This window comes from Apteryx mantelli, chromosome 1, assembly GCF_036417845.1.
Source record: "Apteryx mantelli isolate bAptMan1 chromosome 1, bAptMan1.hap1, whole genome shotgun sequence".
Lineage (NCBI taxonomy): Eukaryota > Metazoa > Chordata > Aves > Apterygiformes > Apterygidae > Apteryx > Apteryx mantelli.
In genome coordinates this window covers 134,870,857-134,886,756 of record NC_089978.1, presented here as the reverse complement: position 1 = coordinate 134,886,756, position 15,900 = coordinate 134,870,857, and the positions used below count along the sequence as shown (strand labels likewise).

At 46.8% G+C, this 15,900-nt stretch overlaps 1 protein-coding gene across 2 annotated transcripts; it reads right to left on the bottom strand.

Annotated features, from left to right (window-relative positions):
• Positions 1–12,159: 12,159 nt before the first annotated feature.
• On the bottom strand, positions 12,160–15,221 carry COPS7A (COP9 signalosome subunit 7A). Of its 2 annotated transcripts, XM_067302960.1 has the most exons (8): positions 14,987–15,221; positions 14,835–14,910; positions 14,370–14,458; positions 14,091–14,293; positions 13,512–13,617; positions 13,116–13,267; positions 12,717–12,782; positions 12,160–12,434 (listed from the first exon to the last, which is right to left on the bottom strand). In XM_067302960.1, the coding sequence occupies exons 1-7, from the start codon at positions 15,146–15,148 to the stop codon at positions 12,743–12,745; spliced, it is 828 nt and encodes a 275-aa protein (XP_067159061.1). In that variant the 5' UTR covers positions 15,149–15,221; the 3' UTR covers positions 12,160–12,434; positions 12,717–12,742. The 2 variants fall into 2 exon arrangements, with proteins under 2 accessions (XP_067159061.1, XP_067159056.1); XM_067302955.1 differs by having other exon boundaries at positions 12,160–12,782.
• Positions 15,222–15,900: the final 679 nt, after the last annotated feature.

Here is a 15,900-nt window from a genome sequence, read left to right as displayed (position 1 = left end):
AACAGAACAAAGGAAATGATGCATGACTTAAATCTACCACTTGCACATGCTGTGCTAGGATCTTGCTCTGTATTCCCATGTTGTACATCTGGGCACTAATAGAGGGATAGACACATCACTGAGTACCGATTCTCCTGCCCTGAAAATAGGATGTAGAATCTGGCCCCTTAAAATTTGGAGTTCTCGCATGCTCCAGCCTTCAGGGAAGCACAGAGCTGAGAGCAGGCTCTGTCCCCACTTCCACACTCTGAGCTGTCCCATAGAAAACCCCAATACGGTTAGAGTCCTCTTCTTTAGGTGATAGCTCACCAGGGCCTCCACATCTGGGGTGCAGTTGGAGAGGTCTCCAGCATCTGGGAAAGCAAAGGGAAGAAACTTGGTTGAGACAGTGAAGTAAGTGTTGGAGAGGGATAAGCCAGCTGCCCCCTGGGAGTGAACTGAGTCTCTGGTGATGTCATAGTCAAGGCAGGTCCTGAAGAAAGCAAGGCTGAAGGAGTAGCTACGTGGAGAAAAGCAGGGCTTTGGAGAGGTTTAGGGGAGGGCAAGTCACCTTGGGGTTGCCAGACTTTGGGAGAAGGAGTTGGAGCAATAGCAGCCTTCATCTCAGTGGTAGTCTCTAGCTGATGCAAGATGTGAGATCTGATGTTTTGATCCATCAAAGAACCAACTGAGCTTAGAAAGGTGCTTACAGCATTGAGACAGTGGCAGTAACCAGCAGCAAAGTCCTGGCCATTCTTTGAGGCAATGTCTGAGAATGAGAACAGGCAGATGGACATAGCAGGGGGAAGAGTTACCTTTGAACTTTAAGATATGAGGATACATTTATCTTTGGGCATGGAATTCCTAATTTTGACAAAGAACAGATAGAAGTGTAGCAACAGTGATGTTAGTGGCATAACTTGTTCTAACAGTGACTCCCCGCAAACTGGAATGACACATGAGCAATCATGCCTTTCTTAAAGAGACACAGTTTTATCTGGATTCAGCCCCTCTGCCTGGTTAGGTGCCACTCCCATTACAGATCTCGAACCACTGTGTACTCTTGCACTCTGGGAGAGGTGACAGAAAAAGATTTACCTGGCTTCTTGAGCCTTGCTAACTGCTGTATGGTCATTTCCAAGATCTCAGCCTTCTCTAGGCATGACAAGGCTCTGGTATTCTGGCAAAATGGAAAAGAGAGCTGTTTAGAAAAATATGCTGTGTTAAGGCTGAGAAGCAAAAGCAGGAGCCCAGGAGAGAGGTTTTAGAGATTCTGAATCAAAAAGTAAGTATAAGAAGCATATGGGAGGGTTCTCTCTTTTGCCAGTCTGCAGATCATGGCAGTATGTGAACCTCTGACTTCAGGGAGCAGCAGGTTGTTTTTGAAAGAAGAGCAGTAGTAAAGCTCCTTTGACTCCTCCTATCACATAAGGCAGTTCTTTACCTGCTGCTCTGGGGTCTGCTGAAGAAGCCTTCTCAACTGCTCCAGGCTGGCATTGATCCAGGCATGGCAATGCTTTTTGATCAGTGGCTTGAGGGACTGTGGAGAAGAGGAAAGAATGTGAAGGTGAGGAGAAAGATGACAGATCTGTGTCTCAGTGGGAGTAAGATCTACTGTCATTGGTGCCTTTTGCTGAGTCAGCGCTACTTGTGCTTGGGGTTTTCGTTTCAGCCAATACCCTGGTCTGATTAAAACTGACTAACTGATCACTGAAGTAGGATGTTAAAATCCAAAAGAAGGGCATGCAGAGCATAGCAGGGTGACAACAAAAAGCTATGCATGCACACCATTCAGTTATTCCTCTTCCTCTGTTTTTAGACAATCTGTGAGAGGCTGTAAGTTGTTTTAAGTAAGCAGGTGTAGTCTGTGTGCACAGAAGGTGCACAGCTTTAATTGAACTGCCTGAAAACAAGAACACCCACACAATTAGAAAACCCACTTTTGGTTAAACCACTATAACTTCTGCATTTAGACCACACCTAAGTTTGGTTATTTTTATCCCCCTGATTTTCACATTCATTACAGTTTCAATTAGGAATGGTTCCCTGTTAAAAATAGTCCACATGTTGTATCAGGGCAAGCTGAAGGGTTGGGATGAATCTTGTTTTACATTTCTGAGACTTCTATGACAACTCCTCCAGCAGAATGGAGAAAGATAAGATTGGATGTTCCCAGTATGAAAATCAAACAAATAATGTTTGTGTAAGGTGCAAAGGGCATGCTTCCAAGTCATCTTGTCCATCTGAAGAAGATAAAAGCAATTCTCACTCCCTTTCCCATAGCTATCAACTTCAAATGGGACTTGTTGAAGCACCAGAGCAATGCACTTCAGTGGCACTTGTGGGTCTTGCTGAAGAAATAAGTCTTCAAGTAGGGCACCTACTGAGTGAGAAAAGGGGGCCTGCCATGCAAAAAAATAAATAAAAATAAAAAATAATAGAGAAGATTAGGTAAGCAGAATGAGGTGTAATGGAGAGAAACAGGAAACACTGGCAGAAAGAGGGATGAGATGGATAACATAACACCAGATGAGAGTACATTAGCTACACGCAAATAGAATATAGTCTTAAAGTAATACACAACAAACAAAAAAGCCAAAGTTTCCCATATCTGTTAATCTGTCATGAAAATAAGAGCTGTTTGAGCTATTAGGAACTTTGTCCTTAAATGTTTTTATGTTGGAAGCCCTGGAGCTCTCTGCACCTTTCCTGATACTTTTTAAAGCATTGTAGAATGCTGGGAAATGTGACAGCCCTGGGAAAGCCAGCCTTGTGCCAATATTTGTAAACAGTAAATAAGATGATATCCATAGCTGTAAACAAGTTGACTTGATGCCAACTTAAGGTAAAAAACTGGAAATGCAATCAGTTTAAAAAAAAAAAAAAAAAAAAAAGAAAGATGGTTATGATGTTCTCACTCTCACCTTCTCAAAATTGTTTTTGTCCAACAGCTGTAACATTTTCTGATGAGATCATGGGCTGAGTTAACAAAAGCAGTACAGAAGCTTAAAGTTATGCCACACAAGATATCTAACTTAATCACACAAGACTATTCTCTGATTAAAAATATATATATTAAAAGAACAAGGGGACCTATATTACAAATTCTAGTTTACTGAAAGTTTTCAGACAATGAAGGAAAAAAAAGAGTCCCCAGCATAGCTAAGTATTTCTAGTAGGATGCTGTTCTGAAACTAATACTCTTTAGTATCTTGATTAATGGTCTGAAAGAAGGTATTAAACCAGTGTTGATGAAGCTTTCAGAGGACACAAGGAAAGTTGAAGGTTATAAACGGTGGAAAAAGATGAGCTGTACAGAGCTATCTGCATCCACTGGTATGGTGTTTATTTATAAACAATAAGTATTTTTGGCTGTACTGAAAGCAAAAAGACATTCATCTGGGAACATAAATGTAATCTGTGCTCTTTCAAGATGGAGGACTGTTTTCTGGAAGCTCTGGAGGGACTCCAAAAAAGGATTTGGGAATTGTGAGATAACCAAGTTAACCAAGGATGTTACCTGCATATTTCTTCAGCTGTGGGGATGGGTTATACTTGGATGCATCAGCCTGGGGTCATCAAGTAGGGAGACGAAGTGTCTTCTCTACACCACAGTAGTGAAACCAGTGCATAAACACTGGCTAATCCAACTACACTCCATTAAAAAGGACACCAAAGATATTAGAAGGACTCAAGAAGGGAGCAACAAGGATGACCTGAAGCCTGGAAAATCTGACTGGCACCATAAGATGCAATGAACTCAGGCAGTCTAACTTGAGCATGGGCTGGCATTACCTATATGGGGATGAAGTTTCTGATAATAGAGGGCTCTTTAACCTGGCAGAAAACCTGAAGCTACCTAATGATGCAAATGGAAATGAGGTGCAGACTTTCAGTAGAGTGATCATCAGACCAACAGACCTGGATTTTCCAGCTTTTGCTATTCCTAAACCTAGATGGGATGTCTCAAGCAGAAGTTAGAGAGCTGACACAAGACTTGCGTGAGCTAGTTCTTTGCTACTTGAGAGGCCAAACTACATGATCATACCGGTTCCTTCAGGCTTTAGAAATCTGTGAATCAGAGAGGGAACAGTGCCAAGCTGCTGGGAAAAGTGGGAAGGAGAGCAAGAGAACTGGTGACTTGGCAAATATTTCAAAGAGGACAGGAGAAAAGCCCAAGTTACAGGAAACAGCTGTCTGTAGGCACAACATTCTGGTTGGGAAAGAAATGCATATCTGAGTGAGGAAAGAGTGTAAAATCCGAAAGACAAATGCCGCTAGACTCCAGTGGTGAAGAACAACAGGATTTAGACTAGAGCTCAATATAGAATCTAGCTTAAAATCACTTGCAAGATTTTGCAACTACTTTCAAATTTCCAAAAGTTTCTAAAAAATGGCTTGATTGTATTTTTCAACCCTGACTTAAATGTAACTGAGTGTTTTTTTTCCTCCTGGGAATTTTCTTTTTTAGAGATAACATTTCAAAAAATGCCCCCCGGGGAAACTCCACTTAGATTATTGTTACTTCCACTATCTCCTTACATCTGGCTGTTTTGGCTGACTGAGTTTATAAATCCTGAGGATGCTTGATAAAAGATTTGGGGGCCAGAGGGGAGGAGGAATGGAATAAACGACACTTATCTCCAGCTGCTTGTCCCATAGTGATCAGAGGTAAGCTGGAAGCAGAAATACTAGCCTCATAATATCCATCCCTTATTAATAGGAAGAAAAGCAAAAAAAAGATTTTTTTTTTTTTTAAAAAGGACACATTGCCAAACTGGATCAGAATATCACACAGGAGGAAGTAGATGGCCTTAAAGACCTCCGTAACAGAAAAGGGATTAAAGTTAATATCCCGAAGTGAAAAGTAAAGGCACACAGGGACTAAAATCAGGACTTTCTTGGCTATAAACTAGAGCTTTTTTGAATATAAGCAGCAGAAAAGAAGAAAGACTCAAAATCACCAGTCGGTCATATAATGACTGTAAGCATCTACTGAGGCATCAAGGAAAAGACAAATGCAATCAGGAAGGTGTTTCTAGTAGCTATAGGCATGTATTACTGTTGCTGTGCAAGATGCTGATAAGACCTCACCTGTGGATGGGAACTATGTTCATTTCTAGCCAAGAAAGCTGGATTCAAAGTGCAAGTAAGAGCTTGTAGGATGGCCTATGGCACAGAGAGCTCATCATGTAAGAGGAGACTGGTTTGCTTAGTCAAGCAAAGCAAAGTCTATGCACAAGGGAGAGGAATACCAAGGAGGAAAAGAGCAATTTAAGCTAAAGCCACACTGGCACAGGAACAAGTGAATATAAACTAGCTGTAAATACATTTAAGCTGGAAATTAGAAAAATTTTGTAACCACTGCAGCAGTTAGATTCTGCAGCAGCTTTTCAAGAGCACTAGTGGGGACAATAAAATTAACCAGTTTTAGGTCAACAGTTGAGAAGTTTATGCAAGGGATTATGACACAATACTTGCAACAGGAAGAGATCCCATTCTGTCACCAGGAGGCCCTGTCTTGTTTCTGTTCCTACCAAACAGAGCATCCTTCTTCCCCCAGTGCTCTGAAGCCTTTGCTAAATGCTTCAGAGGCAGCTGCAGGGAATCCTTCAGGAAGCAGGGCAAAGTAAGCCCTCCCCAGAAATGTTTTCTCCTGATCTGAACTGGCTGGAGCTTCATTTGTGCCTCAGAGCAGGAGGGCCTGGAGTTGTTTTTAACACATGCACAAACACAGTAACAACTCTGGACATTCTTGTTATCCATATAAAGTGCACAACCCTTGAGTCCAGCTGACATTTCAGTATCTATTGAATTCATCGCAACATGAATATAATTGCACATTACACAAAGAAATTTGTTGCAAATGAACTCCTTTCCCCTGGCAGTGGGAGATTCTGTCACTAGCTGGTCCCAGCAGAGATGGCAGATGAAAATCCAGTGCTGTCCTATATTGCTCTGACAGGGATGCCCCTGAAAAACTGGAGCAGCTGTGGAGAGAAGCACCCAAGAAGTGGGTGGCTGAAGAACCTGTAGAGAATTCAAGCGGTTTTGCTGAGTACTACAGATAGCCAGCTAAGGACTAGTACTAGGAAAAGGCATTAGGAAAGAAGAGCCCTGCAGGTCCTAGTACTACAGAGATGCCCATGGAAAGGATGGCAGAGAAAGAAGGGTGCTAGAATAGGACAAGTCACTATTCCAGTGCATAAAAAGAACAGAGATAAGAAGGGTGTCCAAGGTCTGCGAGCTGCAGTTGCAGGTGTAGTCTGTGGGACTCTGCTGAACCCTCTACCTGCACTGTGCCCTAGTCTTGCAAAGTCAGGGCTCAGCCCACAGGGCCTGGTTCCTGTCGTGGCAAGAGGATGGAGCAAAGCCTGGCTGCTGCTGACTGAGAGAGTTTGAGAGAGGGTACAGCTCCAAAGAAAGCAGACTGAGACACCAGTTCACCCATCTATCTTGTGGACCAGACCTTCTGGTACCCCACCCTTTGCAAAAGTCTTTGTATGGGAGACAAACTAATGCCCTGTAAGAACAGAAAAAGTCACAGATGTAGTCTCTATAGTCCCAAGCCTCTGTAGTGTGGGTTGACCCCACACTACCCAGTCTCTGGCTGGCACTGGGAACATGCATGAGGATATAGCTTGCACAGCAGATTTCCTACCACCAGCATGTGCTACAACTCTTATAAATCCCATGGAAAGCTGCCAGACTAATTTCAGTTGGGAAGGTGGTAACCCACACTTTTAGAAGGTCTCTCCATTGGGAGAAGTGAGTAAGATCCATCCTCCTTACCCAAGCAGTGCTGGTCCACACCTTTAACTTCGCTTTGGGTTGCACTCCTTTAACTTCAAGCTGACCCCAGAACTAGCACAACCCATTTGTGCAAGCAGGTTACCTTGGCTTCCTTCTGCCCTTATTTTTATTTTGACCTTGTTTCTCTTCTGCTCCTTCCATCCCACTGGCCCATTTCTAAGCGTGATTTCCACAGCACCTCCAGCAGCCCGGGAGCAAGCAGGGGAGATCACAGTGGGTGCCAGCGAGGGCATGGCCTGGCACCCTGGGACAGCACACGGGCCCTGCGAGCCCCAGCTCTGCCCAGGCTGCCCACCCATCCTGCTCCACCCTCACCTTCCTGCAGACACTCCGTGGGGGCTCGGCGCCCTGTGCGGGGTCCCCGTGCCAGCTCTGGCCCCGTTCCCGCGCCGCCTCCATGGCCTGTTGTGCTCCTCTGGCCAGCGGCAGCCCACACTCTGCTTGGCCGCCTTGGGCCAGGCTGGGCCGGGGGGCTGGGGGCCGCCCTTGGCACAGGGCCACCTCCAGGAGCCGCCCCACAGCCTGCCCCTGCCACACGTACCCCTCTCCCATACCCCAGTTATTCAGCCAAAAAGGGCACTGGAGAGGGGTGGAAGGGGCAGGCTAGGCGGAGAGTTTCTCCCCTTCTTTCAGTGTTTGAGGGGAGCCAGCTTGATCTGGTTTTGAGCTGGTGAGGCACAGCAGAAGGGGGTGCTGAGAGGTGTCCCTGCTTCAGGCACTGGCCCCAGGGATGGGGAAACCAGCTGTACTTCAAACTGGAAACAGGACTTTGATCCTTTGGGTCATGTATGCCCTAAACCAGGCCTTCTGAAACCTGTTGTCAAGAGTCTTCTCCCCCCCGCCAAAACCCTGCACAAATAAGGTTTGGACATTTTTGACAAACACTTTGATAAGCACTAGCCCATCTGAGAAAACTCTCGTTTGTCCCTTTTGGGGATCAGAGACAAGGACAGCCTCAACTACCTCAGTTAACAAAATTGCCATCACCTTCCATCGAAGGGAGCCCTTTTGAAAGCTATTAAATGTAAAGACATCACCTCTGACTCCATAAGTCCCTGAGCACAAATCACTGGAGGATGGGAGAATATATGGGCAAGTTCTGCAAAGTGCTTGCCCTGTTCTTATGCTTTTCCCTAGTCACCACATATAGATAACTGCTAAAGGTAGGATGTTGGGCTACTTGGACCTTTGCTGTGACCCAGTGCTCTGTTCTTATGACTTACCAGTCTCTTTGTCCCTCATCCTGGACCCCTCTTGAACACCCACCACACCTTTCCCTTGCACTTCCTACTCCAAGCTGACCCCCCCCCCCCCGCCCCCAGTCCCCTGAGGGGCTTAAAAGGGATTTCTGAGCTCCTGGCTGATAGCTGCTAATGCCTCAGCTCAGTGGAATTGTGTGGCTGTAATTGACAGCAGAAGCCACAAGAAGCCTGGAAGAATTTCTGCAGGGCCTGTGGGGTGTGGATGGGGGGGGGGGGCAGCCTCACAGCAGTCTTAAAGCTTCCCAAGGGCCAATCAGGGGGGAAGATGTTGTACAGGAAGAGGAACAGCCATATCCTTGAGAGAAATTGTCCTGTCCCATCCCCCCGCTCCATTAATTCAATAAGGAGCATTATTATCATTAACCCCAGTTCCCAGTAAGAATCTGGAGGTACCTCTTAGAACAAGACAGCTGGGGGAGCATCTGACAAAATTCAGACATCGCACTCCACAGCCAGGTGTGAATAGGAGGTGTGGGGACAGAGCAACTCAGCGTCTGTCCTACCTCCTGCCCTTATCCTTTATTTGAACCCTGACGGCAAAGCCCTATATATAATACACAACAAGGGGTTGCAATGGATCAGTGTTCAAGATTCCTTAAACTTGTATTGTGAGGGCTGGCAGATTTCCTGCTCCTAGAGCTAGGACTAACCCATCTCTTCATATCCCCTCTTCTGCCATCCACCCAGCCTCATTCCCTTGCCAGTGCTTAAGGTGTCATGTGTCCAGATCTTTCTGCTTGCCTCTACTTGGCCTGCTTTCTCAATCTTTTCTTTAGGAGAAAACAGGGTTAAAAACACAAAGACATTTAAAATTAAAATGAAAACTTATAAGAATAATGCTCAGTACTTATCTCACTCTCACCATCTTCAAAGTGATTTACAAATGTTAACTAATTAATTAATCTTCACATCCTCCCTGACTGAAATTCAAAGTCATGGCCGAAGTGAGCAGGAAAATAAAAAGCTGGGTTTTTTAGGTGAAGGGTGAAGGGAAACCTATGATCCTGCCCGCTGTTTGCCATCAGGCAAGGCAATTTGCAGCAATATTTTCCTTCTGCACTGAACAGCTCTCACTGATGTTTCAGTCATTAAAAAAAGTCTAAAATAATTTTATATGCTGTCTTCTGCTTTCCTTTCTTTAATGGAGGTATTAAAAGGTTCTCTTTGAAAGTAAACAAAATGGAAGACTTTCAGGGTTGTGCAAATGCCCCTCAACCAAATCCATTTAGTTTGAAACTCTTCTGAAATCCACAACACAACAAGCCTTGAGAGGTGCAAGGAAGAGGGAGCTATGACTGCACTTATCAAATGCCATTACAGGAGAGTTGAGTTGACCCTTGGGCAGGGAGGGAGGGAGGGGTGAAGGTGGTGCCACAGAATAAAGTTATGGCTGAGGCACAGAGGCAAACCTACATTGGCTTTAATAAGATAACAAACGTACGCAGAGCCATGAGGTATCTGAGCCTTGGGTTTCAGCATAGCCTAGAAGCTAGTGTAACAAGACCCCTGTTGGGCCCCTGTTTCAGCCTGCCCTTTGCTTGCTGTTAGCCAGGCACCATTTTTTGTGCTCCCCAGACTAAAGGGAGCACGTGTATGTAAACGGGCCCAGAGCCCAGTTGCTTCTTTGCATTAATGTGTGCACATGAAGGGTGCTCAGACAAGAATACTGCGGAGAATAACCAGCATGGAGCTCTCGGTACTGATTCGAGGAGCAAAATGGGCTTTTCTGACTCAACTTCTAGACTCTGAAGCCAGGACTTAAACTGTGGACCCAAGGTGTTTAAAAAAAACCCTCCATACCTAATGCCCACAACATGGTTAAAGAACGCAAAGACTAACAAGTCAGAAAGGAGCCAAGAAACTTGGAACACAGATTCTGGCACTGCTGGTAGCTCTGCAGATGTTCAGTACACCCTACTGCTGCTGTGCCAGGTAGTTATATTTGTTTTCCATAAGTGGCAATGTGACTCTTATGAGGCACAAATATCCTCATCCATTATTGGTCACTTCAGATCTCCCTAGAGGTGCTACCACTCCATCCCTATTACAGGGATTCATGTCAAAAGGTCAGAGTGACTGTGAAATGCCTGGCTCCCTTTCCCATTGGATTTCAACAGTCTTTTAGTATTTGTGCTTTGTCCTGCTCTTCCACTTCATCTGAGAGCCCATTCTTGGCTCTTTCCTTAGAATCGCACCTCCACGCCTTTACAAGAGGTTCCTCTTTCAAAGGGCATGAGGTGCCACAGACATTTGGCAGGTGCTCAGGGCTTGCCAGGTATCACATCCCCTATTAGCACCTCAGCCCCAGACTAGCCTTTCCTAAAGAGGTGGAGAATTTGATGCACAGGGACATTACTGCTTCTCACAGACAACTGTAAATGCACAGAGTACGGTGACCTTCCCCCCTGAGACAGGCAAAGGTGACGTGATGCAGACGGAGGAAGGCTCAAGATAATTTAAACAAAAGATGAAAGTATAATCACAGCCTCTCCCTGTGTTTTATGGAAAATACAACTTGTCAAGTAAACTCACTATTGCACTGAACTAGTCAGACCTCTCCAGGTGAGTTGGGACAAAACAAGCTTAACTCCCTCCTCATGCTTCCCTAGAGCTGGATTTGCATCTTCTGCCTGAACATCATGCCAAAGCCCTCTTACTAAGCACTTCCTCACCAACCAACTATACCTAATAGGCTTGATGAATAGGGTCACAGAACAGGGAAGAGGCGCTGGGCTGGACTAGCTCTTTGCAACACCTCAACCAGTGACAGCAGTCACCCAGGAACAGCTTGACACATCCCCATCCCTGGCACAGCATGTTGGTATATCCCTGCCCTGTGACCTTACACACAGACCTTGTTCACAGGCAGGGAAGGAAGTCGCTTATGAGTTTATGGGTTCACAGGACAGTGGGGTTTCCCAGTGAAGGTTAGTGCTGTATTATGACAGTTGAGAATCAGAAAAATAAAACAAGATGGCGCAGATCAGCTTATTGTGAAGCATGAGCACCAAGATGACATAATGCCTTACCACCATCAAAAGAAAGATGGTCTCATCCCCACAAGTCTTGCTCCTATCTGTACAGTCCCATCTTGTCCATTAGCTCTAATTCTCATTCATCTGCATAAGAAGCTGAAACAGCTCACTAAGCTAGACAAAAACTAGCCCAGGCTAATGAACTGATAAAGTCTCACCCTTGCAGCCAACCACCAGGGCTTTTTGTTGTAGTTGTTGGATAAATTTTCTGCCAGTTTGCTGACACACAGCAATCCAGGTTCAGGGAATCAAACATTATTAGCACTGGCACAAAGCAATAAGCAGAATCAAGTGGAGGAAGGACTCATGATGTATGTCAACTTAGATCAGCTTACATCAACATGAAACAGCAGTTTGACACTCACACCTGCCTGACTCTGCATCAAGCCAGTCTCAAGGATGCATCCTCTGAAGAACCAGATGAGTTTTTCTGGCCATCTCACAGCAGTCAATTACATTAATGTTTATTTTCAACCAGACATTACATCACCTAGGAATGGGTAAAACAAGACATATTCTACAAAAACTTACACTGATTGACATTAATTTTGTTACTCTCAATTCTTTGTCACAGAAGTACTATATCACTTAGTACTGACAAAAATATATGAATGTTCTCCCAGTCTCTGCACCTTCCTAGTGCTCTGAGACTCACTGAAAATCATGTTTTGAAAATTCTGGATGCAAATCAATTACACAAGATAACTTAAAAATATCTTTTCTTCATTGATAATTCAAAGGAAATCATCCAGCAGGACATTTCCCTCCATCACAGCTGAACTCAAAGTTCAGAAGCACTGTAAGGCCAAAGTCTTAGCTCTTCTCCAGATCAACAGCAGTTGCAGATCCTAACTAGAAACTCTTTGCATAAGAGCTACGATTCATTCCTGCTTTATGGACCTTCATCCCAATAACAGGTGCTGTAGCACTTCTCTTTTGTGCAGGAAGTAAGTATTTTGAGGGCATTCCAAGCATAGATTGGACAGAGGTTTTCAACACGACAAGTTATTCTGGTATATCCAGAACCAGGATGCATGAGGCATAATGAAACACCACTGCAGAAGCACGAGTTTGTATAGATATGTCCATAGATCTATATTTTTATTGTTTTATAGATATTTATAATATATTTATATATTTTTAAAAGAATCCCTTCAAAAACTACCCTCCGACCCAGCAAAACAAAGATAAAACAATCAAAGATGGCAGCTGCATCCTGGAGCAAAGCACCCCAGGGGTCTCAAAGCCAAAATGATTGCTGAGCACCAGCACTCTCTTTCCAAGCTTCTGTGATGCCCTACTGGTGCAAAGGTGACTGACAGTTTTATGGCTCTTTAAATTTAATCTGTTGAAAGACAGGGAGAGAAAGAGAGAGAGAAACATATGGTCGTGGTGATGGGGGCTTGAGGGGTAGGGAAAATAGCAACGCATACAACTGGAAGCTTAGAGAGTAAAATGCTATGATAGAGAAGAGGGACAGACTGCCTGGAAAGAAAGAAGATAGGAAAGAGAACAAACACGCAGCAGAATTAGTTGAAGAAATTGATCTTGGAGATGAGTTTAGAAGCATCACACTTGGGACCCTTGCTACCACCCTTCCTCCCCACCAAATATCTCTCCCTCTCACCCTCCCAGTTGTGAAGGAAGATCCAACTAGTTTGACTTAGACCAAATCTTCGCACTGCCCCGGAGCCTGTGGAGAGAGAGAACATTTCAGAGTGGAGCACTAAGGCTCATCCCTGACTTCCTTTTCCAAACGCGCACAAAGAAAAGTGGCTGATGTTCTCAGTAGGAGAAGGGCAGGACACTAGGAAGGCTTATGAACTCTGTTTCAGACCAAGAACTGCACGCATTTCCCTCCAAATTAGTAGGAGACAGAGCTCAGTTGGGACTACATCTGTGACCATCCCATGTCCAGGGAGCAGAGCTCTGCAGTCGGTAACCCCATTGCTTTGAAACAGGAGTTGCATCAGTTCACTTCCTCAATACACACAAATAGTGGCATTCAGTTGCCACCACTCCTCACCCTTTGGCTTTGGAAGTTTTCTTGCTAGCCTGGCGCTGATTGGTGCCAGGGGCTGGCTCCCTGAGCTCTGTTAGGTGCTGTTCCGGGTCTTGGGATGTGGCTGCTGCAGCAGCTGCTGTTGTCACTTTAATTGTCTTCTTCAGATTTGCCACCTGTCATATTGGAAAAGCAAGAACCAAACAAACAGGTCAAACAAAAGAGCTAACAACTATCCAGATTTCTGTACTGTGGAGGAGCGTTTAGCTGATTTAGGGCTCTTCAGGCACAAACCCCTGGGGCCCTGGCCTAGGGGAAAGGTAATGCCTTACTTAAGCAAAGACAGAAACAACTACATGGTACTGGTTCCAGTCATTTTTAAGTGAGCGGTACTGGCTGCTCCCTCCCCAGCCCACTCACCTCGCTCTCTATCTGCTGCTTAAGTGCCAGCTGTTGCTCTTTATGCTGATTGGCTCGGCTAACCTGTTCTTCGATGCCTGACAAGACAACTTCACAGCCTTGGCACCTGTAGAGAAGACATAAGACTGAACAGGCCAAATAGATTTGCACAGCACAGAAAGAAAAGTGAAAGACAACAGATTTCAACTCTAGAGGCCGACAAGACTGGAAGGTGATGACTAAACCAGGCAGGGAAGACCCAGGAGCAGCAGTCCCATGTAAAAATGTAGTGACACTATAACATGGCAGAGGGGCAGGGGACAAATAACAAAGTGACATTAGATTAGGAGCTATACAGATGTATGCTCAGGAAGTCTCCTGCCAGGAGCCATAACTGTGCAAAGGTTGCTGAGCTGTCATCACCCCCCCCAGAAGCAAACAGAAGAATTGAAAAATTATTTTCCATTGCAGTATGGGAAATGGGATTGAGTAGACCACCTCAAAACACTCCTCCCCTCAAAGAGGGTCTGAGAATCTGGGGAAGCCCCTGACGACTCCTTCAACCTTTTTAGGTGTTATTACGGGGGGCTTCCTCCTCACCACTCCTGCAAGGTGCGGGTGATGGTGCTTAGCTCCTCCCTCCGGATGTCCCGCCCAATGCTGTAATCCACCTCCAAGCGCTGGTTCCGCTGGTCCAGGCTCCCGCGCAGCACATCCGCGTACACAGCCTCAATCACGAGGTCCTCCAGCTGCCGGACGTTCTTCAGCTGTAACTGTTCCAGCAGCACTGAATAGGGGATGCACTGTGGAAACATGAGGGTAACTAGTATGAGGCAATCCCAGTGGAATAAGGACTGGGAGGAAAAATAGGGCCATTACCTTGATCTTGGCAGCCAGAGTAACAACTGATAGGTGTCTCAGTTTGTTCTTCTGAGCCTCTGTCAAGGGAGGGAGGTTTGCTGCTTCAGCTATTCTCAAGGGAAAGAGGAGGGTATTAGACTATATAAGTCCCAGTTTCCATCTCCCATTGCTGCAAGACAAGCATCTACACCATACCTATTTCCTAAGCCTTCTAGATACCAATCCCCCAAGCAACACTTGCCTTGACAAGCCACCACTGGTAATTCACAGCTCAGAAGACCTTTTCTGAGCCCTCTTTCCCTTGGCCTCTAGTCAGTTTGGTGTCATACTTATGGAGGCCTGCACACCTCCGTGGGCACCTAGGCCCTCCCCCTCACCCCCTAACAATATCTTCCTCAAGACGTTCTTGCAGATTCGCCAAATCGAGGAATAAACGGTGGTATTCGTGAATGAAACCCAAACCCGCACGGGGCCCGCACTCACCCAGGTAGTCCGCGTACGTCCCGTAGGCGAAGATAGTCAGCAGGCGCAAGACGGGCGCGAACTCGCCGTCAGCCAGCTGCGGCCAAGAGCAAAGGGTCACCCCGCGCCAGGGCCGCCGGGGCGCCCCGGGCCGCCGCCGCCGCCGGGCTCACCTCTCGCACGGCGGGCATGTCCAGCAGCTCCCCGAAGACGTAGATGCCCGGCGCCTCCAGCACCTGGTGGATGAGGCTGGCGAGGGCGGCGCCGCGGGCGGCCTTGGCCAGCAGCAAGAACTGCTCCTGGCTCTGCCCCGTCACCTTCCCCTCCGCCGCCATGGCCGGCCGGTCGGCTCGCTCGCTCGTTCGCTCGCGGCCGGCAGGCCCCGGCCCCCGCACCCCGGCTCCCAGCCCCGCCGCGGCCCGGCCCTACCGCGCCACAGCTCGGTCCCCTCCCTCGCAACTCCCCGCTCCCCGCCCTCTTCTCTATGGTAGCCCCCTCACAGAGCAGCCGCTTCCGGGGTGCTGGCACCGCCCGGCCGCGCCGCGCCGCGCCACGCCCCCGCCCCTGACTGGGGGAGGACACAGCCAGTCCCGCCTCCGCCGCTTTCCCATTGGCCAGTCTGAGGGGTGCGCGGTGGGGCCGGCTCGGTGTGAGGGCGCCCCCTGCAGGATGCGGCGACGGCGCGGTGCCCCGCGCCCGAGCGCGGCCTGGTCCCGGACCCGGACCCTGCATGGAAACGCTCGCGATACGCCTCAGTTACCTCCTCACGGGCAAACGAGATAGTTTAACACGATCGGCAGGCTTCACTGCAGGCATTGCCACGCTGCGAGGCAAAAGAAACGTTTTTACAGTGATTGGGCTGGAAACAGAGGGTCCTTTCATAAAATCTTGACAGGTCTTATCTTACATATAAATCATGCAGTAGGCTGAGAGGAGTTGTCAGGGGGCTGGGGGAAAAGAGGAGTCAGGAAACATTCATTTCCAGGCCAATACTGACTTTCTCACAGTTGGTTTCTTTCAGAATTCAGGGACGGTGTTAGACGAAAGCAAAGGTGACAACAAGCCAACAGGAGCAGCAGTACAGCCA